This window comes from Camelus ferus, chromosome 11, assembly GCF_009834535.1.
Source record: "Camelus ferus isolate YT-003-E chromosome 11, BCGSAC_Cfer_1.0, whole genome shotgun sequence".
Taxonomy (NCBI): Eukaryota; Metazoa; Chordata; class Mammalia; order Artiodactyla; family Camelidae; genus Camelus; species Camelus ferus.
In genome coordinates, this window is record NC_045706.1 from 11189263 (window position 1) to 11215457 (window position 26195).

At 45.6% G+C, this 26195-nt stretch overlaps 1 protein-coding gene and 1 long non-coding RNA gene across 4 annotated transcripts in view; both read right to left on the reverse strand.

Annotated features, from left to right (window-relative positions):
- GRK5 (G protein-coupled receptor kinase 5) overlaps positions 1-22296 on the reverse strand; it is a 203128-nt gene extending 180832 nt beyond the window's left edge. Inside the window, exon 1 of one of the 3 annotated variants that reach the window (XM_032490790.1) lies at positions 22014-22296. Coding sequence is in view for 1 of the 3 variants with exons in the window: in XM_032490789.1 (XP_032346680.1) it covers positions 22014-22065 (52 nt within the window). In the remaining 2 variants the exon portion in view is untranslated. The remainder of the gene's footprint in view (positions 1-22013) is intronic. The other 2 variants (XM_032490788.1, XM_032490789.1) reach the window with 2 other exon arrangements.
- Positions 759-22004, reverse strand: LOC116666971. Its single transcript, XR_004323767.1, has 2 exons — positions 16725-22004; positions 759-16633 (listed from the first exon to the last, which is right to left on the reverse strand). It is a non-coding gene; the product is annotated as an uncharacterized LOC116666971 (long non-coding RNA).
- Positions 22297-26195: the final 3899 nt, after the last annotated feature.

Sequence of the window (26195 nt, forward strand, 5' to 3'; positions counted from 1 at the left end):
CTTTGGGCCCAGAAAATATTCAGGACATGAAACACACACACACACAACACACACACACACACACACACACACACACACACACACACACACACAACACACACACACACACACACCCTCTCTCTCTCTCTCTCTCTCTCTCTCACTCCTGAGCTCAGCATGCTCCCCTCCTGGCCTTTTAATCCCCAGGCAGACTGTAAAAGGAAAGGCAGGAAATGCAAGATGCGAGGCCTGAGCCATTTCCATCTTAACTCCAGCCCTCCCCCACCCCAGCCTCTCTTCCCTTGACAGACAGACAATCCATTAAGCGCTCGCCCATAATAGTCTTTCCTGTAAGAACTTGTAAACAGCATCCTTGGAGCTTCAACTTGGGTATTTCCCAGCTCAGTTGCTTCCATTTCCTTTGTCGTGGAATGTTCTCATGGGGAGTGGGGGAAGCTGATGGGAGGGTCTCTCCCCTTCCACCCCCTCCACCTAACCTCCCTGGCTGTCTCCGTCCTTCAGTCTCCCTGAAGTTTAAGGGTCTTCCCCTTCAATACTGCTTCTATCACTTAGCTTTGTGTGTTACTTTTTGTTTCTTTGAAGGAAGCCCTTCCATTGAGTATGCTGGAGGCTCCAGATAATGCCGACCATCTCCCTTCATTCCCACACATTTCTAGTGCTAAGTATTCCTACAGGGTTCTCACCAGTTCTCGGCATTAAGTGAACAAAATATGTGCCTGCTAAAATTATGTTTTAAGTAAGCCCTGTGACTGCAAAACTTTTTTTTTTTAAGGAGAACTTGTTTTTATCATATAACTTAAAGTTTGCAAGGCAAATACACTATGGAAAAGGACAGAGGCCCCCAAACCTAGCGATTGGTCAGGTGACATAATTGAGTAAAGGGAACTTGGGATGGGGCAAGAGGGAATGGGGGGGGGGGGTCTGTGGTGAAATGCAGAGCCTGGAAACTTGCACCCAAATAGACAACCAATATTCAACTCTAGACAAATGCTGCTATGCAAAAATCTTTAATTCATATTGTCAGAAGTTCCACTTTTCTAAGAGAAGTCTTAAGTCAGGAATGTTATGTGAAATTTCCTGATTTTTAAAATAGGGTGTGCAACAAGGACCTACTGTATAGCACAGGGAACTATATTCAATTTCTTGTAATAAGCTACAATGGAAAAGAATCTGAAAATGTACATATATGAATCACTCTGCTGTACACCTGAAACTAACATTGTAAATCAACTCTACATCAATAAAAAATAATTTTTTTAAAATAATCAACCAATCAATCACTCAATTAATTAAACAGTGTGTAAATCAAACAGTTTGTAACCCCTAGACTAACTGATTAATAGCCCCTGCTGTAACCAGGGCTCCAGCACGACTGGGCACTGTTACCATCTGCACAAAAGAACACAATACTGGGAGCAGCACCTGTGACCTACAGGGTTGGGGACAGCCACGCAAGGGGATGGGCATGTGGCCAAAGGCAGATCTCAAACCCCCGCTCCTCAAAGCCCAGGTCCTCTGGAGGTTGTGGCTTCTGGGACACTTTCTGGGAACGATCTTATATTTTAGGAAGGAAACAATCAGGAAATAGGATTCACACTAGTGTAATTCACTTTATTCAAATTCACTTTATAGCCAGTAGTGCTGAAACAGATCCGTGTGAGAGATGATGGGCGGTGGCCCTTTCCGCATAAAAATATACAAGATACACTGAGCGTAAAGCCCTTAGCTAGCTCACCGGCCCCTGTGATTGAGCAGAAACCAGAAACTCAAATAAACAATCCAACAAAACAAAGCCCTATACCTTCCTCCCCAAACTCGAAGCAGGGGAATGGGCCCTAGACCCAGCAGGGAAGAAAAGTGAGTTTAAGAGTCATAATCCCACCCAAGGACTCAACTAATAAAATTACAACCACTTTAAAAAAAAAAAAAAGTCACTTTCCCTTGTTTGGTTTAAACAAATGAGAAGACACATGATGCCGGGTGAGTTACTTATCCTCTTCAAGCCTCAGTTTTCTCACCTGCGCAAGGGAGGTATGCTAGCACAGTCCTAACAGGATCCCTGGAAGGACTGAGACAAAGCATTCCTGGCTGTAGAACGGTGGTGGAAGCTGCCATGTTTGTGTAACAGAAAGGGAAGCAGTGAAACAGAAATCCTAAGGGAAAAACCTGTAAGAACGGACTTAGTATTTAGTACAGTGCCACAGCATGCTTGAAGTAGCCAGCAAAAAGTTGGCTCTTAATTAAGACAGCCCCCCATGTTTGAGGCTGGAGATGACCTAGAGGTCCTGAGGGTAGAAGCTGGGTCTCCCCTGACAGGTCACCACAGTGCCCATCCCCACACGCCCTGGGAACAGCCAAACTCAGAGCCACTATCTGGCTGAGGCATAAGCCAGGCCCTGAGGCCTCCTGAATCTTCTGCCTCTGTTCCCCAGGCTCCACCTCCTCCTGTCCTGGTGGAGAGAGACTTTCAGCTTTTCTGGCAGGGTGATGAGAGGGGAGATTGGGGCTGAGCCTGAGAAGGAAGAAGGCCCTTGTGCCCCCAGGCTAGGCCATCCAGTCTAGCAGACCAGAGCCCCCACTTCGGGCCCACAAACCAGCTGGAACTTTACCGAAAGCATCCATCAGCCCCATCAGCCTTTAGCCAACTGCCAACCTCAGGAACTTCCTGGGTGCTTCTGGGTTCATAATTCTTTCTAAAAGTATTTTATTGAGCACCTACTGTATTCAGACACAAAGAGAAATAAATAGGCACAGGCCCTGACCTCCCCAAATCCGTTTTATTTCTAACAGTAAATCCTGATCCCAAATATAACACATTTTCGAAAAGAAAAAAAAAAGCATCAGAAATTACTCAAGCAGATGTCCCTGCACCTCCTTATTAAAATGATTCACACTTTTTGTTATTGAACCAATTCATGAGTTTGGGGGAGTTTAAACAGCCCAAGTGTGTCTTGTAATGGGCCCTCAATGAAAAAAAAAATTGTCACATACGCCCACTCCACAGCATTTGTAACACGTCCAGCCAGCCCACAAACTCGAGTACATTGGGTTTTTCTTCACCGAGGAACTAACTTTCGTAGACTAAATGGTGTGATTTTGTTTTTAAATCTTACTCTTTGGCTTTAACATTTTCCAATCATTCACACATTAGCGAATCCCAGGATATGGTTTTCCAACGATAACAGACAAATCAAGTTGCTATTCTTCTCTGTCCACAATGCTCGTTCTCCTGATTTGTCTCTTTAATATACATCTGCACATGAAGAACACCACAATCGATGGAAGTCAGATTTAGGAATTACCTATCACCCACCCTGGGCTTCCAAATTAAATTTAAGGCACACCAGCATTTCAACTCCATCTCAAAACCACTTCAAAATATATTTCTGCCTCCTACTGACTGTGGACTTGGGTAGGATTCCTGAACCCTCTGTGCTTCAGTTTCCTCATTCGTTCAAAAAAAAAAAAAAATAGGACTAACCAGTTGTACCTATGTCATACATAGGTTTGTGGTAGGGACTCATGGAAATAAGACATGCCAAGTAAGTATTAGCTACTTTTATTAGTATGCTTTAAATACCAACGCGAGATGGTGGAACACGGCGATTGAAAGAGAACAGATTCTGGGGCCAGGGTAAAATCCCAACTTCTCCATTAATAATTATGACCTTGAGCAAGTTAAGGAATCTCTTTGAGCCTCCATTTTTTCACCTGTGGAACTGGGATAAAAACAGTATCCATCTCAAAAGGCAGCTGTGAGGAGAGCCCTGCCATGCGTAAGTACAGTATTAAGTTTATAGCTCCTTTAATGATGATAAAATGAAAGCTTGTCGGAGGCATTACCCTCTCAGGGGGAGCTGGCTGTATAATGAGTTTGTGGACCTGTCCAGGCTCCCACAAGGACACAGATTTGGGATCAGACCAATGTCTGTGCAGACACAACTACTTCTGGACTCACACACAGCTATTGTTCCTGACACCTTGGGTTCACATTTCCATGGAGACCAGCATGTTTGTTTACTTGTTTCCTGATTTTTTTAAATTTTTATTGATTGATTGATTGATTGATTGATTGATTGCTACAACTGGAGCCCCACAGGGCAGCCAGGTTAGAGACTGCATTGTTTGTGACAAACATCAAATGCACCTGCCCCTATGCTTGGGCAAAGCCTGGGATAAATGTTCACCCAGCCTTCCTTGACTCAGGGGATCCTTCTGATCCATGCCTCACCCCTCTGGGAATGCCTTCTTGGGCCCTTTAAAGCAGGTATCCCAAAAAGACATGGCTTCTAACCCTTTCTGACTCAGGACCATTTGACTATTAGTGTCAAGTCAGATCTCCTAATCGGAAGCCCAGGGGTATATATCTGGCACCCAGGATGTACCAGCATCAAACTAGATGGGATGAAGAATCAGCCTCTCTCCCTCTCTCTCTGTCTTTATTCCCAAGCAGCTTCAGGCTTCCCTTCCACCAGCCTGGCAGCAGAAGAGCAGCCATTTCTGGTCCATGAATCTCATCCTTATCTCTGGTCAAAGAGAGAAGCACTGCTCTGATTGGCCAGAGCTGGGTCAAATGCTCACCAACAGAGCCAATGAGAAGTCACCCCACCAACCTCAAGTATTGAATATGGGGGAGGAGCAGTCTGCCAAGAAAAATGGAGGTGCTCTCACCAGAAGAAATGGGTGCTGGCCAGGGAAAAACAGCAGAGCCATCTGCTCCCATGTTTCTTCAAGCTGCTGTCTGCCGGCTCCAGCCCGGAGCTCCCTCCGAGTGTCTGTGCTGGCCATCCCTCCACTCAGTGAGACCCAAACCACGCCTGCCTACATCTTTTCCCAGAACCAAACATCCTCCCAGCTGCTCAGCAATGTCACCTGGGTTCAAACTTAATAGTTTTGTCCTTCTACACACATTCCATCAGGTGCCAAGTTCCATAGACTCAGCCTCCCCAAGGCCACTCCTACCCAGCTGTCCCCAGGACCCTGGTCAGCCCCCACATACTTCTCAGAACTACTAGGTATTTGGCCTCATAGCCTCTGCTGCCAGATCCAGAGTCTTCCAGCTCTGCCGGTATCAGCCTCCTCTGTTCAAAAACTCAGTGACTCCATTTTACCTAAAAAATTGAACTCCCGACCTCTCAGCCTGGCATTCAGAGACCTCCCCAGTCCCCATATGCTTGTCCACTTTCCCAGCCTTCCTGCTCCCTACTGCTCTGCAACTACTCCAGGAGCCAGGCAAACCACCTGGTGCTCTTCCCCCCCAGTCGCTACCATTTGGCTCTGCCCTCCCCACTGCCAGGAACCTCTGTCTCCACCACACTCCACCCTGCAACCTCATGAGGTGGAATTATTCCCACAGCACTGCCTTTAGGGTCAGATCCAAGCTCCAGTGCTCACCTGCTGCACAACTTTGGACAAGTACATTAGCCCCCTATGTTGGATTCATCATGTGCAAATGACAATGACACCTAACTCATCAGATCGAAGTGAAAAACACATCTCTATAAAAACCCCCTTCACAGCCTGGAACCTGGAGGGTTGCTCTGTGAATGGTGGCTTCACACTATCAGCTATTAGCCTGCACGGTCCAGCCCAAATGCCACTTCTCTGTGAAACCCTCAATGAACCCCCTACCAAGAGCCCCTCTGTACTCGTATTCCACCTTGTAATGGAGTTGGCCAGGTACCGGCCCTTCCTTACTTCTAATGGAACAGCCTGCAGGGGAGGAGCAGGCTCTTTCATCTTTACATTCCTAAAGCACCTTGCCCGCCTTACACACCTGGGAGGTGCCTGAATCATACTAGTGAGACTGGCTCGGATTTTGTGCATCCCAGCATATTCCTGCTCACTACCCAGTCTAAGACTATGCAGAAATGGTCTGCTTACTGGTGAGACTGAGCGTATTTTCGTGTACAGTGGGATCCCTACATATACTGCCTGTCCATCCATGACTCTTTTTTTCCCATAGAAACTAACTCTCTACTTACAACCCCATCCTCTCTAGAGCCACCAGGTTCTTACAACTTCACCCCATGGCCTGCTATCTAAGATTCTAAGAATGGTTGCCTGTGATCTATGTTAACTGTTCCAGAGAGAGCCACTGGCACAAGGCCAATGGGAGTCATTCCTTAGGATTATCTGAATCAGAACTGGGGAGGGAAATACTAGTCTTGCTGCACTGGTGCAAGATGTAAGATGTCAAATTAGGACATGTTTCCCCGGCATAGGGAGAAAGTTGGGAGAAAATAGGAGGCTGGGAGATGGAGAAGAACATGAGAGAGACGAAGAAATACAGGGATGTTCAAGCTCCAGGCTACAGGGATTCTGAGGCCATTCTGGTCCCTGAACTTCCCATGCTCCTGTTGAGGTGCAAGGTGCCCCAGTATCCTCCCAGATGAGTTCCCATCTGCACAAAACTAGTTCAGATTGAATTTCTGTCACTTGCAACCAAGACACCTGCCTAATTAATGTATCTTCTTTAGAGCTATTTCTTCTTTTGTGAATTTCTTCTTCATGTTCTTTGCCTATTTCTCTACTGGATATTTGCTCTTTCTGAATGATTTTTTATCAGAGTATCTTATATAGTAAGGCTATTTTCCCAGATGGTCACTTGGCTTTTAGCTTCTGTTATGATCTCTTTTGTTAGAGAACTTTTTTTCATCAGGTCTCTTTTTTTGGGGTGGCGGGGAGTAATTGTTTTTTTGTTTTTTATCAGTTAACAGAGGTACTGAGGATTGAAACCAGGACCTCATGCATGCTAAGCATGCACTCTACCACTGAGCCCTCCCCACCGAGAACTTATTTTTATTTTGCACTGTCAAATATGTGAATCTTTTTTTTTCTAGCTATACACCAAATGTATAAGAAATGTTCACCTATATTTTCTTCTGGGATGTTTATAGTTTCTTTTTTTAATTATAAATCTTCAATGCATCTTTAATTATTTTAGTTAGGGGCACCAAGTGGAAGGAGTTGGATTTTAAAAGAAATTATTTTAGTTAGTGTAAGGCAGGAATCTAACCTGTCTTCCCCAACAACTAGTTAGCCAGTTACCAAAACACCATTTCCTGAGTAAGCTGATCTTTCCCCATTGATCTGAGTGCTTCCTTTATTACATACTAAATTTCTGCATACACTTGGGTCTCTATCTGAACTCTGTATTTTATTTGTATTCCTTATTTGGTCTCTGTAATCATTAGGGCATTATCTCCTGGTGATGACAAAGATACAGAGAAGCTAGCCTTGTGACCTCAGACAAATCAGCAACGAAGCAAGGACAGAACCCAAATCACTCATCCCCACTTTGTACCATGTTCAGTTGTAGAAAACTGACACAGAAGAAAAACCACCAGTCCTCCCAGCATTGCCCTAGTCTGTGAAATCTGTGTCACCAGTCAAGATAAAGCAGACATCTAGACAGTACATTGTAGGCGAATGAAGAAGTGGGTCAGGATTTGCCGGGAGCCCACAAGAGCGCTTGGCCGTGCCATCCCCATCTCTAAGCTCTTTCCCTGTGGGTGACAACACCGTCCCTAACCACAAGCCTTGAAAGGTAGGTAATTCCTATCAACATCTAACTCCCTGTGGGATGTCACCAAGTCCACACGACAGTGTTTCCATCGCTCATGTCTAGATGGAAAATTCTTACGTTTTCTCAACACTATTTACTTATTGATTTTTTTTCTTTTTTTTTGGCCAGACAGAACACTGTGTATTTTTAAAGTTTCCAGGAAGACTCTTTATTAAGATAATACTGTTCAGAACAATCAGATTGTTTGTTTTTTACTTTTGATTTAATTTTCCTTCCTATAATCCACTAAAGAAAATACTAGAATCATGCAATTGCCTTTCTTAGATTGCAGGCTTCAATTAAATTACCAGCAATGGGTTTCTTTTCCTGTTTGTTTTTACTACACATGTAACCCCTCCCAGCTCCAATTCTTTCCTTGGTGTAAGTTTCATTTTAATGTGTAATGCCTGCTCTTCAAATTAACAGTTGACTCTTATTGTGAAGTAGCCCCAGATGAGTTACTATTGGTGGAATACGCATCAGCAAATTCTGAAGATCTGAAGGGTGAGAAGAGCTCCTGAGATCACCTGGGCCGAGGTGCGAATTTATACAGCTAAGGAAAAGTTTGGCTCAGAGAGGTCAAGCAATGTGCCTAAGCTCACACAGCATGTCAGTGGCACATTCTGCCTCCCCTTCAATCTTTTCAATAGAGGTTTCAATTGCACTTTCAATGGAAACTGAACATCTTGACTTGGTGTACTTGACAACAAGAGAAGATGCCATATTTCCTAGAAAAGCAGAGAAGTGGGTGTCTTGACCCCACCTCTAGGAATTTATTAAATGGCTATGTCCTTGAGCTGTGCCAGATGTGAGGGAGTAACACATTCCCATCTGCTAGCAGAATGTGTCTGTTACTCAAATGTGATGCGCAACGGAAGCACAGACCTGGGAATCCAGAGACCAGGGCTCTGGTGCCAGTTCTACAGTGGGCATCACAGCTGTCTTCTAGCATTAGGAGCCCCCTCAGCAAAGGGTGGTGCATCTGTTCCGGACACCTCCAAAAATCAGAACCGGGACCTGGTGGATTAGCCCTGAACCACGCACACCTGGGCTTGACCGCAGACTTGGGTTTACCATTAGCATTCAGTGAGGCCCAGGGAGATACAAGCAAAGAAAAAACCCTAGACCCAGCCCCGAGGGAGTTTGCCATTTATTGGGCGAAGCAAAAAGCCTAACTAATACAGACATTTTTTTAATCCCACAGTTCAAAATGGAATGGGGGCTTGACAGAGGATGTGAGTTCACCAACACTGGAAAGATTTGAGCAGAGGGCAGAAGCCAACTGCAGGGCAGCTGCAGGGAGTCCTACTTGGGGAACCAGGCTGGAGTCGAGTTTCCAAGTCATCTCAGAAGAGTCAGGAAATCTTCAGAGCAGTGGTCCCCACACCTGGCTGATACTGGGGAGTTTTTAAAATACAGATTCTCAAGTGCTACCTGTGAGCTTCTGATTCAGAACATCATGGGTAAGGCTTCGTATTATGGGTTGAACTGTGTCCCCCCCGAATAAGATACGTTGGAGCCATAATCCTCAGAATGTGACCTGTTTGGAAACAGGGTCTTTACAGACATGATTAAGTTAAAATAAGGGTGGGCCCCCATCCAGTATGACTGATGTCCTTATAGAAAGGGGAAATTTGGACCCAGAGACAGACAGGTACAGAGGGAAGACCCTGTGAAGAGAAAAATAAAGAGAAGACAGCCGTCTACAAGCCAAGGAATGCCTGAGGCTACCGGAAGCTAGGAGAGAGGTCTGGAAAGGATCCTTCGCCAGCACCTTCAGAGGGAGCGTGGCCTGCCCACAACTTGATTTTAGCCTCCAGAACTGTGAGACAATAAACTTCCATGGTTCTAAGCTGCCCATTTTGTGGTTCTTTGTAGCACTAGGTGGCCCTAGGGAATGAGTGCGGCCTAGGAAGCAGTATTCAGAGCTGGGGGCTGGCCCTACTTTGGAGACTGGTTCTGCTCCGGCGCTGTACTCTGCCGCCCATGTGGGCATCCTTCCATCCTGAGACCCTTCCTCTGGGGAGGAAGGAGCTGCCTCTGGTTGGTGGACCTCCTTCCTGCACTCTGAGATGACAGGGAGCCCACAGCCACGCGCGTCATCATCCAATTAAGGGGCAGCCTTCCTCCTTTCTCTGCAGCTTCCAGGCACAGTGAGCCCCCAGCGTGCAAGCCAACACATCCACAAACCCTTCCAGGAAGAAAATGCCACTCTCTCCTGCAACTGTTACAAAAATATTGAAGACCCAGGGCCTTGGACTATGCCCTCAAGCCTGGCTTATCTCAGAGGGAGATAGAGTGAGGAGGCAGGGCCAGGGACTTGCTTTGTATTGTACTGTTTTATTTGAGTTTTGATTCTCACAGAGCTCTCACCTAGGTAAATCACACGCAAATCTGCAGTCAAAGCAGTTACCGACAGAAGAACCCACAGACTCCCACAGAGGAGAACGCTGTACCAGATGAGACAGGAGGCAAAGGACAGCGTGTGGAACCAACAGTAGCACATGTAGCACCCGTGAAAGAGCCAGGATAGGGGGCCCCTTCCCCAAAATACGTTTATGAATCCATTACCTCTGAACGATGAACACTAAACTCCAGATTCAGATGCCTCCCTAGAGTTAAGCAACATATAAACAGGAAAGTCTTAGAGATGGGAAAAGATGCAGTGAGTTAGCACCAGAAGAGGGGGGTCCTTGCTGTGTGACCTTGGAAAATCATGTCACCTCTCTGAGCTTGATTTTTTTTCCTTTCTCAAATTGGAAAAATAACAATAATAATAATAGCTGCCAAGTCTGGCTTGAGGTGATAATCAAGAGAGAGAAATACAGGACCACCTTTACAAAGCTATGGGCTGAGCCTGCGCTACCTGCCCAATTGACATATGCAAAACTCAGGGGCAATTACAAAGTCATTGCCAAGTAAAGTCTTTGACTGCACTTGATTTCCCTAATCCAAGCTTTGAATATCATTGAAAAGATGATGGAACACTCAGAGGTGGGAGGTGTTAAATCCCAAAGGTTTCAAAATTGTCACATCACATGTCCTCATGTATATCACATGTCTTTCTCGTAAGAAAATGTACTTTGTACCTTCCTAGGGTCACTTAATTCCATTTCAGAAGTTATCACTATTCTTCCCAAAGTAGGGGTGAGGGGTGGGGTTGGGGGGAGATGCTATTAGGCAGTCACCACCAAGTGGGGGCAAAAAACTAAGTCTTTAAATAAATGTATAAAGATGTTATACAATGGGCAGAATATTCCCACACTGTTTACAATCTATTTAAAAATCGGAAAACCTAAATGGCCCACTACAGGGGCTTGGTTAAATACACTATTGACTACTCCAAAACAGTCAAAGACACAGACCCCTTTAGAACTGGATAGCCCCTAAGGGTCTGCTAGAAAACACCCAGCATTCCACTGAAATGACACTCGGTTTCCAAAGTCTTTCACAATTTTTCCTAACACCCCTCCGTTTCATGGGAAACTGTAAACACAGATACGGGAAAGGCACTACGACTTATTGTTGACTGAAAACAGCTGCAGAACCACGTGTACACAAGGGTCTCACTTCTGTACAATGTATCCGTACGTTCATACATGCGTACACTTAAAGATCTGGAAACATGTCCCCCTAAATGCTGACAGTAGTGACCTCCGAGGGGTGGACCTGGCAGCAGGAGCACCTGGGACGAGAGATTGTGATTTGCTTACGGATGTTTTCGCACGGCTGTTTAAATTTTCTTTAGCAAATAAGTATGGTCTGTGCAAATGGGTTTAAACTAAAACTAGATAGAGTGACTCCTCTTTAATTGTGAGTCACTGCAGCACACTTGATTCTTTTTCAAATGTCTCATCTATGTTAGTATCTCTGTCCCCGTTGGCTGGAAGGATGACTGAGGGCAGCAGCCGTGATGGAGCAGAAAGACTGCCAGAGGAGAGACTGGGCTTGGTGCTGGGTCCCGGCTGTGGGATGAGCAGGTAAGTCATTTACCTTTCTGAGCCTCTGATTCTTCAGCCATAAAAGGGGGAAGAAGAAAACACACCTCACAGGACTGTAGTGATGGAATGAAACAATGGGTGCAAAGGCCACTACAATTCCTAAATAACCCTGTTAGAAAGGAGAGAAACTCCATGGCTTCCTGTCCTCCTTTCAGAGCTTCGCATGGGACCCAGGACTGACACAGTTCTGACTGTGTCCTGGGTTTACAACACTAGGGAAGAGGCAGAAGCCAATCAGGGGCCATGCCACGCCCCTCCGAATTTTGCTTGCCTGGATCCCCCAAGTTCTTTATTTAAGGCAGGTTCTTAGATCTCCGAGGCCCACCGTGGGAGAATGAAATTATAAGCAGACGTAGGTCCATTTCTCTGAAGAGGTCTCTCAGATCCTCGACTCCCTCACAGTCATTCCCGAAATGTCTGTAAGCTGCCAAAAAAGACTAGCGAGAGTACCAGGCACCAGGACATAAAACAGTTAGCCATGCAATCGTCACCAAAACATAAGCTCAGAAGAGTCCTGGACAGGAACTCAAAGACTACCCCTCACCTTGGTCACCCACTGAACTGTCAAGGAAATCAGGTTGGCCTCTCTTTAACTTATGTTCTGCTATATGTTATAAGAGAATTAAGCTTTAATTTTAAAAAGCCCTCTAATTGGATAGTACTGATGGGGAAGACATCTGGGGCAAATATCTAGGCCTGGTGCATTCCATCGCAAGCAATGGTTAGTGGTTTGGGGAATGAGTGTGCGGCAGAATAACCGGTGGTTACTAATTATTATATAGCACAGGGTTTGGCATCATCCATAAAGCCCCGTCCCGTCGGCCCCTTCCTCTTCAGAGAGGATTACAGGATTGACTGTTTAGTAATTTCTTTCTCCAAGTTAACAGACGTTTTCCTTGTCTTAATTGGATCCAGCCTCTTTGCCCATGAGCAAAGAAGGCAATTTTTCTATAAGGATTCTATGCTTCAAATGCCAGGTCATCAGCCATTCTTGGGTCTGGAAGGATCATTGTTTGGCTTCCTAGTTTCTTTCCATTTGCTCAGCCTCATTCCAGCAGTGATACAAAAAGCATGTGAAGACTGTGTCCTAAGCTACCTTCAATTTAGCCAAAAAAAGGTATGCGTGTTATCAGCGTGAAACATCTCCGACGCACAGAGCCTCAGAATTGGGGAGAACTGTTTGCCCCAAATGTTTGGATGAATGCAAATATTTATTTCTTCCAAAACAAGTAAAACAAACCACTTACAATTGGGGGGTGGGGGTGGGGAAGTCTGCCAGACGTTTTTCACAGTTAAGACAAACATTCAGAAAACATTTTCCAATGTGCCCTATACCCTTAGTTAATCTCTCTCAGCCATGTTGAATCATCTCCTAATTTATCACTGACTGCGACACCCAGGCCACTTCTTGGGAATTTTACTTTCCCAGCTCTTCCCCTCTCCTCCACGTCACTCAGATAGAACATGAGTCATTCCCAAGTCAGCACTGGTTGAACACCTACTATGTTCCAGGCACACACTCATCTGATGGACAGCCTCCCTTGTCTGTGATTGTAGGCTTAGTGGCATCAACCCACAACAGCATCCGGCTTGAGAAAAGTTGGATCTTGAGACATCTTTCCCATTCAAGTTTGCAGCCCAATTCTTTGTCTGTCCCCCCCCCCCCATTCTTCCTAGAGCCTGGGGGTTCCTTCTCAGGGGATGTTATCTAAGCATCCTAACCAGTCCTGAGTGCCTGAGCAGAGCGAGGTCCTGCACCAGCCATCAGAAGGCTGTTTTTCCTGGCCATGTGTTCATCCTCCTCAGCTTGTTTCCATTTCACAAGTGGTGCTAAGACCCGAGCCAAGATGGAATTCCATTTTCAAATGAGGTTTCATAAGACCTTTTATCAGATAGGCAGAACAATTGCCCTGGCTGGGTTCTCTCTACCCTGTAGCTGGGTCATTCTAATCTTCATCCCCCTTCCCTTCCTGAAGGAGTTAAGTTCAGAGCTTTACCTTCTCTGCAGGAGCAGATCAAAGCCTTGATTTCCTTCCCCTCATTACCTGGCAGGGGCAGGCCAGGCTGGTGACACCATGCTGCCTCCTCTCTCCAGCATGATATCTCAAGTTTGACAGCAACCCCCAAGGAAGAGACTCTCGGCTCACAAAGATCTTGAAAAGCAAAGTTGCTAAGTTAATGCAAAACACACACACACACACACACACACACACACACACACACACACACACACACGCCAGGTCTGGTTTCTAAATGCAAATACCCATAAGGTTACCTCTGAAACATGGAAAGGGTTAACTCTGAGAGTGCTTTTCTGGGGAAAAAGGCTGCTTCATACATTCTCTCTGGGAGGGAGAGGAGGGTGGAGAAATCACTCTGGTAGGTTCCTCCACCTTCCCCCCTACTTTTTTTTTTAGTAAAGAACTCTGCAGAGACATGAGCATACACCTAAGATGCCACCATCAGGCAGAGGTGCTTGGGGGCAAGGATCTCCCAAGGGGTAGCAGGCACCCAAGGAAGAGAGGCTTGGGGCAGATGTGACCTGCACATAGTAAGCCAACATCAGCAGGAACTGGTCTGCCCAGTGTCCTCGTCTTGGCTCTGCCAAGGAGAGGCTCTGCCACTGACGTTTCCCCACCACTACCCACCTCGTTTAATCCCCTGTCCCTCAGGGGCAATTCTTTGGCTACTCAAGATTCTCCCCAAGCCTTGCCAAGAGGAAGAAGAATACCAAGAGGCTGACCTTGCTCTTTGGGTGTGTTGGTATGTGTGAGGGAGGGGGGAATGCAGGTAGAGGAAGAATGTGGCCCCAGAAACGATCACAGCTACGTGTGCAGGCACGCACAGGTGCAGGCACGTATGTATATGCCCCTCCCCCTCATCAATCACAGATTCATCTGAGTTGATAAACACCTCTACTTTTAAAATGGAAACACTGAGGACTCAACTTTTGGTAGTCATTCACAACCTAGTAGGAATTACTTTATCCAACTGCTCTCAAATTGGCATTTAGCTGATATCAGGGTCCAGGAGGGCAATCAGATTCCCATTTTGCCCCTTTCCCCAGGAAATCTGATAGAGACCCTCTTTCTCTTTCACATTTGCGATCTCGTGGCATTTACATTTAGAAGCCATACTGCCCTGAGAAGTGGGTTTGGTGTTTTGGGGGTTTGTTGGCGGATTTGGCTTATATTATTATTACAGGGGAGGGGACAGATTTCTTTCGGAACATTCAAGGATTTCAGAGGGTTGCTCCAGAAAAGTTCACAATTCAAGTAACTCTGGCTGAGACTCCCGTTCATTCATCTTGCTTTCCCCATCAGATAAGCAGGGGTGACCTTTAGGAGAACAGATCAGTATTTGGAGAAGCCTTAGGGCAGCCCAGTGCCTTGATGCCCTGTGGGCCTCTGCCACTTTCCAAAACAGGAATGTTCTTATCTGTTTATCTCAGTTTCTTTTGCTTTCTGCACAAGCCCTGGAAGTTGTATTTTGACGTTTATTTCATCATTGCCTTTTAAAAAAATATTGATATTACTAGAGACAAAACAGGCCAGATGGAAATTAGCCTAATTTATTACTGACTTCTGTCAGAAGGAGGTTACCAGTTGACTCTTGGGCATAACTTCAAATAGAGGTCTTTGCTTCAGACACCAAAGAACAGCAACTAAACTGTTTCATTGTTTCAAATACTTAAGTTGCTTTCTAAACCTGTTCTAACTGGGTGATCGTTAGAATGTTTCAAATCTCACAGGAAACAGTTTTTAAGGAGAAATCATTTTAAAGAGGGTAAAAGTACAGTGTATTTTTGACATCTTTCTTCCTGATCTTCTTTCAATCTGTCCTGTTCAAAAGAAATGGAAACTCTTAAAATTGTTTTATCTATTTCCTCGCTCATTTAAGAGCACTTTTTGAAGTCTACAGAAAGAGGGTTTTTTTTTCTTCTTTCTGAAGATTTACTGTACACACAACTTTTTTTTTCTTAGTAAAACGATGGTTTCAAAATATCCTTGCCTCAGGAGTTTCAAGAAGGAACGTGGGACTCTGTGTGGCTCTATAACATGCACTTAATTTGAATCAGGACAGTCAGTTGCTCAATCTAGGCAAATTTCCCAAGATATGAAAAAAAAAAAAAAGGGAAATATGGGTGGCTCACCACCATCTACAACTGTCCTTGAACTACACTCTTCTCTGAAATGACCCAGTTTTAATCCCCAATCCCCCAGCCCTCTTTCTGTCTCTACTCCTCTCTTGCCTCCCTCTCTCCTTCTCTTCCTGCCCCATTTCTCTCCCCTCCTCTTCCTTACTCTCCCCCAGTTCTCATGTCAGAAGTTACAGGCTTAGCACACTCTTACTTAATTCAATGTGTGGAACTAGAGAGATGCTCTGTCCAAGTGAACTTTCTGCAGTGCTGCAAATGCTCTGCATCTGCACCATCCAACATGGTAGCCACCAGCCACAAGTGACTGCTGAGCACTTGAAATGTGGTTTGCACGCTTAAGGAATGGCATATGTAACCGTAATTAATTTAAATGTAAGCAGCCACATGCAGCTAGGAGCCACCACGTTGGACAGCACATCTTTAGAGGACTAGACAGACACCTTTAATACTTTCAGGCCATTCCAGATGACGAGCTACACCAAAGGACATGCTCAAACCAACCCCAACAAAAAGCCAAATAGGGAGCAGCCTCCACCATCTTTCTGCCAGAATTGCAGCCCATCAACCCCGCCCTGGCTGCTGCCCTAGAAAGGTCACCATGGTTCCACCTGGAAGTCCCTTCTGCACACCAGTTTCCTCTTGGGTCTTCTCATTCCTCCACCAAAGGGTCCTCTTGCTATTGTTTTCAGTGGTTTCCATTGAGAGGAACTGATCTTCATAAAAACACAGCGTCTTGCAAAATTAGCAGTTGTCTTCCAGAGTCGGGCCTGTCCCTCAAGTAGGACATTTGAATTATCCTTAAACCAGGTTTTGGTCCTGCAGCCTCTTGCGCAAATTCTAGGCACACCCAGCAGAGTCAATAGAGGGTTCCCAGCTAAGCAGGTCACACCACAGTCAGCTTCAGCTCTTTGGGGGAAAAAAATCTGGTTCTACTCATGTCTGATTTACACGTTTAAAAGCTTAAAATCGCGATGCCCAATTCCCTCTCTTCACCTACCTCTAACTCCAAGGCTGAGCATCCAAACTGTCACCTCCCACAGGGGTCCTTCAGTAACAAAAGGCTGAATGAATGAATGAACGATTTTTACCCTTCTAAGAATTTTGGAAGACAATTTAAGAATGGCTTTCTCCAAATGAGAAAATGGGGGAGGGGGCAAGGTCTAGTCAGGACATAACTGCTTTCTCTTTAAAAGGTAACATAATTCACATCAAATGGGGTACTTTCTCCAGTGTCCATATGGTACTAAATGCAGCAATATTATCTTTACCCCAGAAGATAAAATTTTAAGAAGCTTCATTTATAGATTAAAATCTTTTCAATATTTAGGATATTTTTAAATAAAAATTTTCACTGAAATGTAACAGGATTGTTTTTAAAGTAGAAATTGCTCCTGTCATTTAATCCATGTTAATCATTTAAAAATCACATCTTAAAGCCCTTTATGTTCACTATTCTATTTTGAAATGAAGTGTGGGGGTGCTGAGGGGAATAAGACTGTAGAAATTCCTGATTTCCTTTTCTGTGTCTTCTGGTTTTAGTCACTTCCTATTGTTTTCTCAAGTTTCACCTCTGAGTTGCATGATGTACTGCAGTGAGATCTTTTTGCAACCATATGAATTTTGGATTTCAAAAATGTCTAGCTATTATAATGCTTTACCTTGAGCCACAAATATCTTGGCAAAAAAAAAAAAAAAAAAAATCTAACTTTAAAATTGTCCACAGTCCTGGAACCATTTCATTAGAGCACTGTAAGTTTCCAGGTCTGGGTTGAAGGGCCCTTAGGTGAATTTGGTCCTACATTGAGCTCTTTGCTGAAATTCACTTGGATGCTATTGAAGTCTTCGGCCCAGACCCGAAGGGTATCATTAACAAGCCACTACAAGAGTTATGGCTGCTGAAGACATAATTTAAACAAGGATTAGTTTGGGCACTGGAAGAATCAAGCTTTTCGGAGTTTAGAATCTGACAGGAAGCAGCTAAGCTATTAGAAGATGAGAGTCTTGTGGGCATTTATCTGACGGTTTTAAAAACAGACAGCTAGATTAATTAAAATCATCACTTGGAATCTTTCTGTAAGAAAGCAAGGCCTCTGAAAACATCTGCTTTGGGTTTCTCCACCTCCAAGTTGTCAGAACTGAAAAGAAACTTAGAAAAAGTAAAAAGTGGTTTCATTTAACGACGGCATTGTACTTAATAGACCAAGCGGCTTTCACACACGCTGAGCTGAGCTGCCTCTGCACCAGGATGAAAACTGCAGCTTTTCTGTGCGGTAAGACTGAAGGGAGAAGCCACAGTGTGGAACAAGTTTGCCTGCAGTAAGAGGGCTGTGGGCTTCAGAGACATTCACTGTTCTAATAACAGAACACACCGATGTTTCGGTTTTGTCATCATGAACTAGGGGTGCAAGGGAAAGACAGAAGAGGGACCCCTGCTGTGAAATGCTGAGTCTGTCCAGACAGAGCCTGCTTCTCACTGGTTGGATGCAGCCCTCCCCAGCCTCCACTAGCCCCTAGTGTCACCTTTTCCCAGGTCCCTAATCTTGATCACCAGGAATATCCAGGCCAGCAAGTCACAGAGATAGCTGCAAAAAGGTTCTTGCATACTCTGGTTTTCGGCATCACAACCAAGGGCAAGGTCATCGGGTTTCTGACTTCTTAGCTTCTGCACTTGTGCCTGCTAGCATAACGCTCAGGAAAATGTGATCAATACTCCCTCTGTCGTCTCCATTGAATCAAATATGGCTACTGCTGGCCCGAGAAGAAAGGAAAGGTGGGCTCTTAAAAAATTTCTTCTCCCTACTGTTCACTCCAGAGTAAGGCAACAGGTCTAGAACATGAGAAAAACACAAAAACCTCTAACTGCAAAAATAAAAGCAAAAAGAAACACACAAAAGGTACTCTGCAGACACTCTTTCTCACTGCTATTATTTCAGCACTAGCTCACTTGCCAATTTTGTGAGATTCTGAAATGTAAATAGAGTTAGCTTGAGTTTCTTCATTAAATGCTTAATAATTTAGATCATTTCCACAAATTGGCACGAATTCAGTCTCAGCTTCTTTCTTTTTTTCCCTACCCACCCACTTTTTAGGAGAGAGATCTAAAGTTCCTAAGAGTGATCAACTTGATGTTTTCTCCTGAGACCAGAACAAATAAACAATCCACAGAATACATTGGGTGGTTTAAAATTTTGAATCCAGATCTCTATCTTTTCTTATTTCAAAACAACTGTCACAAAGTGCTTCCTATGTTTTCTAATTACTAACAATGAATCATTTTCACTCGAACCTACTTATAGATTTTCTGTTTTATTGCTATATTCATGTTTTCCACTTTGTACATGTATTATTATGGTAAGAATTTGAACTTACAATGAATTTAGCAGGCATCTGCCTTTAAGAATTCATAACAATAACAAAAGATAGGCCCCCAAATTACCCACCAACATGGACAACTACAAATTCCTTCATAGCGTTTGCAGAGTGTGTCTGTCTTTATTCAAAGCCTGTTTCTCAATTGTTTGGGACAAATGTGACTTTTACTTGAAAGCCACATTTTAAATGGTTTACAATGTATTTTAAGTGAACTAAATTAAGTTTCCCATTCACCAATTATATTTCTCATCTGTAACCATTCACAAGAATCTTTAAGTAAGAAGTGCTTTTAAGTATTCTAAACAACTCAGATTTTTACAGATACTATAACTCTTATATTATTAGATCTTTCACTAAACTGACTGGAAGTTCATTTCTGAATATTTGGATAATATGATTATTAGAAGAATTACTGAATTGAAAAGAATGACTTCAAGTGTATGAGAACTGAGAAGGCAAAAATAAATTGCTTTTATTTCTAAAAGCTTCCACACTAATAGAATATATGTGCTCTAATCTTTTAATAAAGACCCAGCAAGGAGAAACTGGAAGCAGTTAAATCTGGATTCTCTTTAGACGTAAGAGAGAAAGAAAGAGGGGGAGAAATGTAAATTTCAAAATAAAGTTTCCATGTGAGTATTAATTTTTCTCATTCATGTGTCAGTTTCTCTGTGTCCTTAGAGGTAAGGCCCTCTGCATTTCAAAGGCACCGTCAAGAGTTATTTTCTCACCATGAAATGACTACCAAGGTCTCAAAGAGAAATTGAAAAGACTTTAAAAGGAAAAGGAAATGAAAGGCACATTCTTGAGAACTTTTAATCACTGTAATTTAGTCATTCCATATAAGCCTCCAGACTGTAGCTCTCCTCCTTATGGTTCTGAAAAAACCAATTTGTTAACCTGACAAACAAAAATATCAGGTGGTGAATTCACTTCAGTGAAAAAAAACAAAACAAAGCAAAAAACTGGGGAGACCAAACTGGGGGAGAAAATTGGTAACACTTTGCCCACTCCAAGCAAAACATTTTGAAAGAAGCAACCAAATGCTGAGAGAAGAAAAAAGCAGGCTCCAGGCAAACGACCGTGTAGAGAAGCAAATCTAGGTAGCAGAATTCTCCGGAAACAAGAGAAACCAGTGAAACTTGCAAAACCTCCAGTACCATCATATCCAGCGATTTCCCAGGAAAAAATTTCAGAATGGAGGGAGGGTGAAAACGTTCCCAGCCCGCGAGCCCCGAGATGTACAACTACATCCCACCACTAGGTGGCGGCGGCAAAGGCTGCGAGCGGGGGGCAAGGGGTGGGGGGGCCTGTTTTCCCCGCTTCTTCCCCTCCAGGACACACTACCCAGTTCAAGAGAGATCCCACCAGCCCCCACCTTGCTAAAATGTCAGGTTAGGGAAAAAACAAAACAAAACAAAACTCAGGCATTAGAACGTGAAATCGCCAAGTAACAGCCTCTCCTAAAAGTCTGTTCACACCAAAGCTGAGCAATGTGGGGACGGACCTGCATATTTTCAACTCTGCTGGAGTTTTCAAAGCAAACCTTCCAGGCTGCTGCTTGAGAGACAAATGACGCCCAGATTACGACGCGAAAGCTGGGCTGAGCTGCTGAGCTGTGCATCACCTACCCACATACCGTGTGTACAGAGCCACAAGGTGATGGAACCGGCTGGATAAACATGAATCGTTACACTGTTGGCCAGAAAGCCTTCCTTCATTCATCAAAGTGGGTGAATGAAAATATTAAGAAGTAGGTAAGGGATTTTCGTGGGCTGCTCCCCGAATATCCTTCTGAAGTCAAGACCCTACTTAGGCTGCCTTCTACCTTGGGTGTCAAATAAAGCCTCCTCCCATGAAAGGGAAAACCACTTCCCCTTTCATAAAAAGGCTGCACCCAGAGCTCAAATCCTGGCAAAAGAGATGTTACATAAATTCCAGGTGTTCCTACATCTGTATGTTTATACACACAATCATTTTAGGAAGCATCTAAGTTTCTGGGCCACTTTCTCTCTTTTTTTCTTTTCTTTTTTCTTTTTTTCCCATCTCAAGGAAGAGTCAAAAAGTGTGTTTATAGTCTTGACTTGGGACTCACTCCACTTAGACGATATTTCCTGTCAGCTAAATGCAGAAAATCTAATGGTTTGCATTCAAAATATACTTAAGCACCGGCACACCTACCTTTCTTTTCTTAACTGAGCCAAAAAAAAAAAAAAAAAAAAAAAGCCCAAAATTCTCTTATCTCTCCCCCTCCCCGAAGGGAGAAAAAAAAAAACCCACCCCTGAAATCCTGAATTATTTTCTAGATGATCTGTACAGCCATCCTCTCGTCACTCTATGAACAAGCTAATTCCTCAACATCTTACTTTGCCTTTAAAAGGCTTCCTTCCACACGACGGGATTTCCCTAAGAAACATTCCCAGCGGATGGTTTCCAGCAATAGCCTATATCAACTCAGCCTGCGCAAGCAAAGACTTGGCTTATGCTAATTCCACACCACCACCACCCCCAACACACACACCAATTCACTCACAAAACCAACCCGGGCCGACTCGAAAAAGCTATTTTATTTGCATGTTTGCTCATCTCTTCCTGAATGAACGTTTTTCCAGCTGACCTTTCAACAGCTGCCGAGATAGCACGATCTATAAGGTCAGAGCTGGAAACTAGGGAATATTTTAGCATCCTAATCCCTGCAACTTCGACGTTTCTCCTTCTCTGCCCAAGTCCAGATTCCCTGAGCACAAGGGCAGAAACCCTGAAACGTTTGCAGAGCAGCTCTCCGAGGTGTCCTGCTCGCGACCAACTCACTGCGGGCATCCTGCACACGCACAGCCCCAGCCCACACGCCGCCCGACACCCGCACCCTGGCCCGCGGCGAATGCGCCAGGCACTCACCAGTCCTGCCTCTTACCTTCCCTGGCTTTCAGCAAGACCGTGTTGGCCACGATGTTTTCCAGCTCCATTGACAGTCGGCGGTCAGCGAGGGAGCCGGCCGGCGAGGCTGTCAGCGCCTGAGGGTGCTGCCGCTGCTGCTGCCGCTGCTCGGGCTGCCGCCGCTGCTGCCAGAGCTGGGAGCGAGCAGCCCGCCTTGCCTACCGCATTATTCCTGCTCTTAACCCTCGGAGTTTTCCCCCTCAGCAAAGAGGAGCCGCCGCCGCCGCTTCTTCCTCCCTCTGTATCCCCCCTCCCCCCCTCCCTCAACAGTCTCCCCCCCACCCCCCACCCTCCGCGTTTCTCTGTCACTCCATTCTCCTCCCCTCCGGCTCCCTCGGATGCTTTAATGCCTCGGATGCTTCTGCCTCCCCTCCGTCCCTCCCGGGGGTGTGGTACTAGCAGGCTCCGGCGGCCTCACTGCGCAAGCGCCAGACCGAGCCGCGCCTCCCGCCTCGGCACTCGCGGCGCTGGACCTGCTGGGACTTGTAGTCCTCCCAGGGCGCTGCGCTGGGGCCCTCCTGGCGCGCGGCTCCCGGAGTCCAGGAGCCGCCCCGGGACCTGCTCTCAGAGTGACCTGCACCCGGGCTGCGAGGGGAGACGGGCGAATCAAAGGCGGCCCGGCCGAGCTGGAGCCCTAGGTCCTAGGGCCCAGACTCGCACGTCCTTGCCCGGGGCTCCCGCTCGCCCACTTCCCGCCCTGCGGGGAACCCAGAAAGCGAAGTCCCCGGCCGCGGCGGCGGCGGCGGGCGAAACGCCGCGAACTGGCAGGAGCCGGTGCGGGTCCTCGCCGCCCCTAGGGGCGTGCTCGGGGTGGGTGGAAGGTCACGCTCGCCGGACCGCGGGCGGCACCCGGCTTCCTCCAGGGCACGCCCGGCCCACGCGGGGGCTGCAGCCCAGAAGCGGCGAGGCGCGCCCACGGGCCCCGCACTCGGCGGCGGGCCACTGTGCGCCGTCTCACATGCACACGCGCTCTTTCGCTGACAAAGGTGTACTTTGTTTCCTCCCAGGGCGCGAAGGGGTCTACGAGTTGGCGGCGATTCGGCACGGGCAGCCCCGTTGGTCGCCGTGCAGCCCGAGCGCCCCCCGGCGGCCGCGGGGTGGAGGCTCAGCGGCGGATCCAGGCCGATGACGCCCCCCTACCCCACTCCCTCTGCTTCGGGGACCGCCCGCACCCGCTCTGCCTTGACTCGGGGGATCCGGGCGTGGGAAGAGGCTGGTTCGGCTCATAACCTGCCTTCCAGAACGCGGGGCCCGCAAATCAACGATCCTCATTACAACCAAACTCTTTCAGATTAGTAAAAACGCAGACGGATTGCAGACGGAGTCGGGAGCCTTGATAAGTAACAGCACCGAGCCGGTATTGGAAATTCGTTTTCAAATTCCAGGCTTATTTATCTTGAGGCTCTTAGCACCTTTCCCGTGTATGCTAACAACATCAGACCCCAGAGATGCTCTCAGCCTCGCTTCCTTGCTTCCTCTGAAGGCCCCACTCCTGGGAAATGGGCGCTGGGACACCCGGGTCTGTGATGAGTGTCCTCCCATCTTGGAGAAGGGCGGGCTGGCCCCAAAGAACAATAAAGCCTTTGCCTCATCTGCATCCTGCGAGCCGGATATCGGTTCAGAAGCCGGCTCTGGGCCTTCTATGTCCAAAAGGGCTGCCAGGAAGTAGCGGGGAGGTGCCGAAAGAAACTGAGAACAATTATGATGCTATTGGTGAACGTAAAGAAATGAATAGACTTCCCAGACCTTGGAAACCTGAATGGTCGCTGATGCTAACAGCACAGAATTGTCTTGTTTCCTGATGGAGTATACCCACTACCACTATTCCCTAGTGTCCAGATTTGGGTCAGTGGGTCTCGGTCAGTGGGCCTCGCTTATCTTGTCTGCAAACTGTGGACAATAACAGTTCACTTGTCAGAAGGCAGGGAGCTGAGCAGATGACTTCTTAGGCAGCTTCTACTCCAGGAATTATTCTAAGCAACCCAGGCTTGGTCTGGGCTATATATCCACTTGCCCAGAGCCCTAATTTATAATGAAAGAGTCTCTCAGAGAATCAGCTGGCAGGATCAGAGAGCTCATCAACTACAATGGGCACTTGCCACTTGCTGGCAGCCCAAAGTTTACTTATTTGACTGATAAAAACAAAAACAACTAAAACTGATGCCTTTAGATGGCTTGTGTTCCACAACCATTGTCTCAAACTTTTACGTGCATACAGATCTCCTTAGGGAGATCTTGTTAAAATGCAGATTCTGTTTCACTTGGTCTGAGCTAAACCCTGAGAATCAGCTTCTAACAAATTCCAAGCTTCTGTCAATCCTGCTGGTCAGTGGACCACACTTTGAGTAGTAAAGCTCTGCAGTTAACCATAATCCCCACCAGTCTCTATTGTCTTATACCCAGGCCAAGTCACAATGATGTTACCTGTCTGGCCTCTGTCTGTTGAGTTTGCAACCTTGGAGGAATATCAGCCTCCCCCCCCCCATTTTACAGATGCAAAACAGACCCTTAGAAAATAAGTGGGTTCAGCATGGGCATTCAGTGAGTGAGAGTCTTATCTACTTCTCTCTCTGCTACGAGGTAATACATCCTGCCTACAAAATAAATAGTTGCACTTCAAGTATCTGTGCCTCTATGAGGAAATTAGAATATTCCAATGCAAGAATGGAAAGCTAGTGGCTAGATTAACTGGACACCAACTGTGGCCCAGGTCCCGTGCTAAGTGCTTCCCATGAATAATTTCACTGAACACAACATTCAGGTGAGGTAGAGAACATGGCTCCATTTTATAGATAAAGTCACCAGGTTAGGGAAGATTTTATAAATTGCCTAGGCTCACACAACTAACAAGCAGAAGACCTAGGATTTGAACCAAGAAGTCTGACTTAGAGTTTGTGCACTTAATTTCTGGCTAGCAGGCTGGCTGGCAGAACTTGATTGCAATTGTTCTGTTTGGCTGACATAATGAACTTAAATTGTATTGTAAGAAGGCAAAGCAGGCAGTTGGCTAAATGATTAAGACTTAGGAAGGGGCTCCATTCCAGTCCGTAACACCACCATTATAGCTTCATTCCTTTCCATTAACTGCATTAAGGGCTCAGAGTCCTCTTGAAAAATGGCTTTGATTCAGAAAGAGAAATCTATTAAATATCAATAGGTAAATAGAGAATCTTGCTGGCTGAGCCCAAGAATGGAAATCCAAATGGAGGGTGGGTGAGTTTGAGAGTGATGGGAATATGCCAAAGACAAATACTGACTTCCAAATCCACTCAGGTCAGCTGAGCCAGAAACACAAGAGAAAGAGGGAATCTTCTCATCCTCTCCCCAGCTCTATCACAGGGGTAAAGCTGCTTGGTCAGAGTTCTTGCAAATAGAAATCAACTCTTCTGGAAAGTCATAAACCTATCTTTGTCCTAAAATATGGATTGCTTTTGCTTGAATAATCAAACAGCCTTTCCGAACAGTGCTGGAGCTGGACTTTTCATCCCTTTCCTTGGCTTACAGTTTTCTAATCATCAGGAAACAGCTGGAGAGACAGTGCTTTATTCGCCCATGTATTGTCTCATTCTTCGAAGTTTACCTTTATGGGCCAAGCATAGTAGGGAACACCAAGGTGATTTCCCAGGAGAGCTCACCACTAGGAAGGCAAGCAAACTGGGAGGCAAACCACTGAAATAAAATGGAACAAGGGCCAGGATGGACACAGACAAAAATGAAGTGGAAACAGAAAGGAAGTGATTTCAGGCACCGAGGAAGATTCGAAGAGAGGAGAAGTGCAAGCTGACAGTGGGATTGGAGTCATGAGGTTCCCAATTATGTATCCACCTGCTTCCCCTAAGAAATCTTTTCATCGATGGACCCAGTGGTGACCAAATCTGACATTAAAATTTTTGCAATGCTGTAAGCCACCTACTGTTCTTCTCTTTATTTAATATTTTTCTTTAAAGTCAAGTTGCTTTAAAAAAAATCTTGTATTTATCCTAACCAAAAAAAAAAAAAAAAAAAAAGAAAGAAAGAAAGAAATGGGAGTAGCAGTAGAAATATTACACTTTGGAAAAAACTGACCTCCAAGCAACACATGGGACCACAGCAGCTTTTGGTTTCAAGATAAACTGGCTGATCATGATAAATCTGTTGGGAGACTTCACCCTGGTGTTAC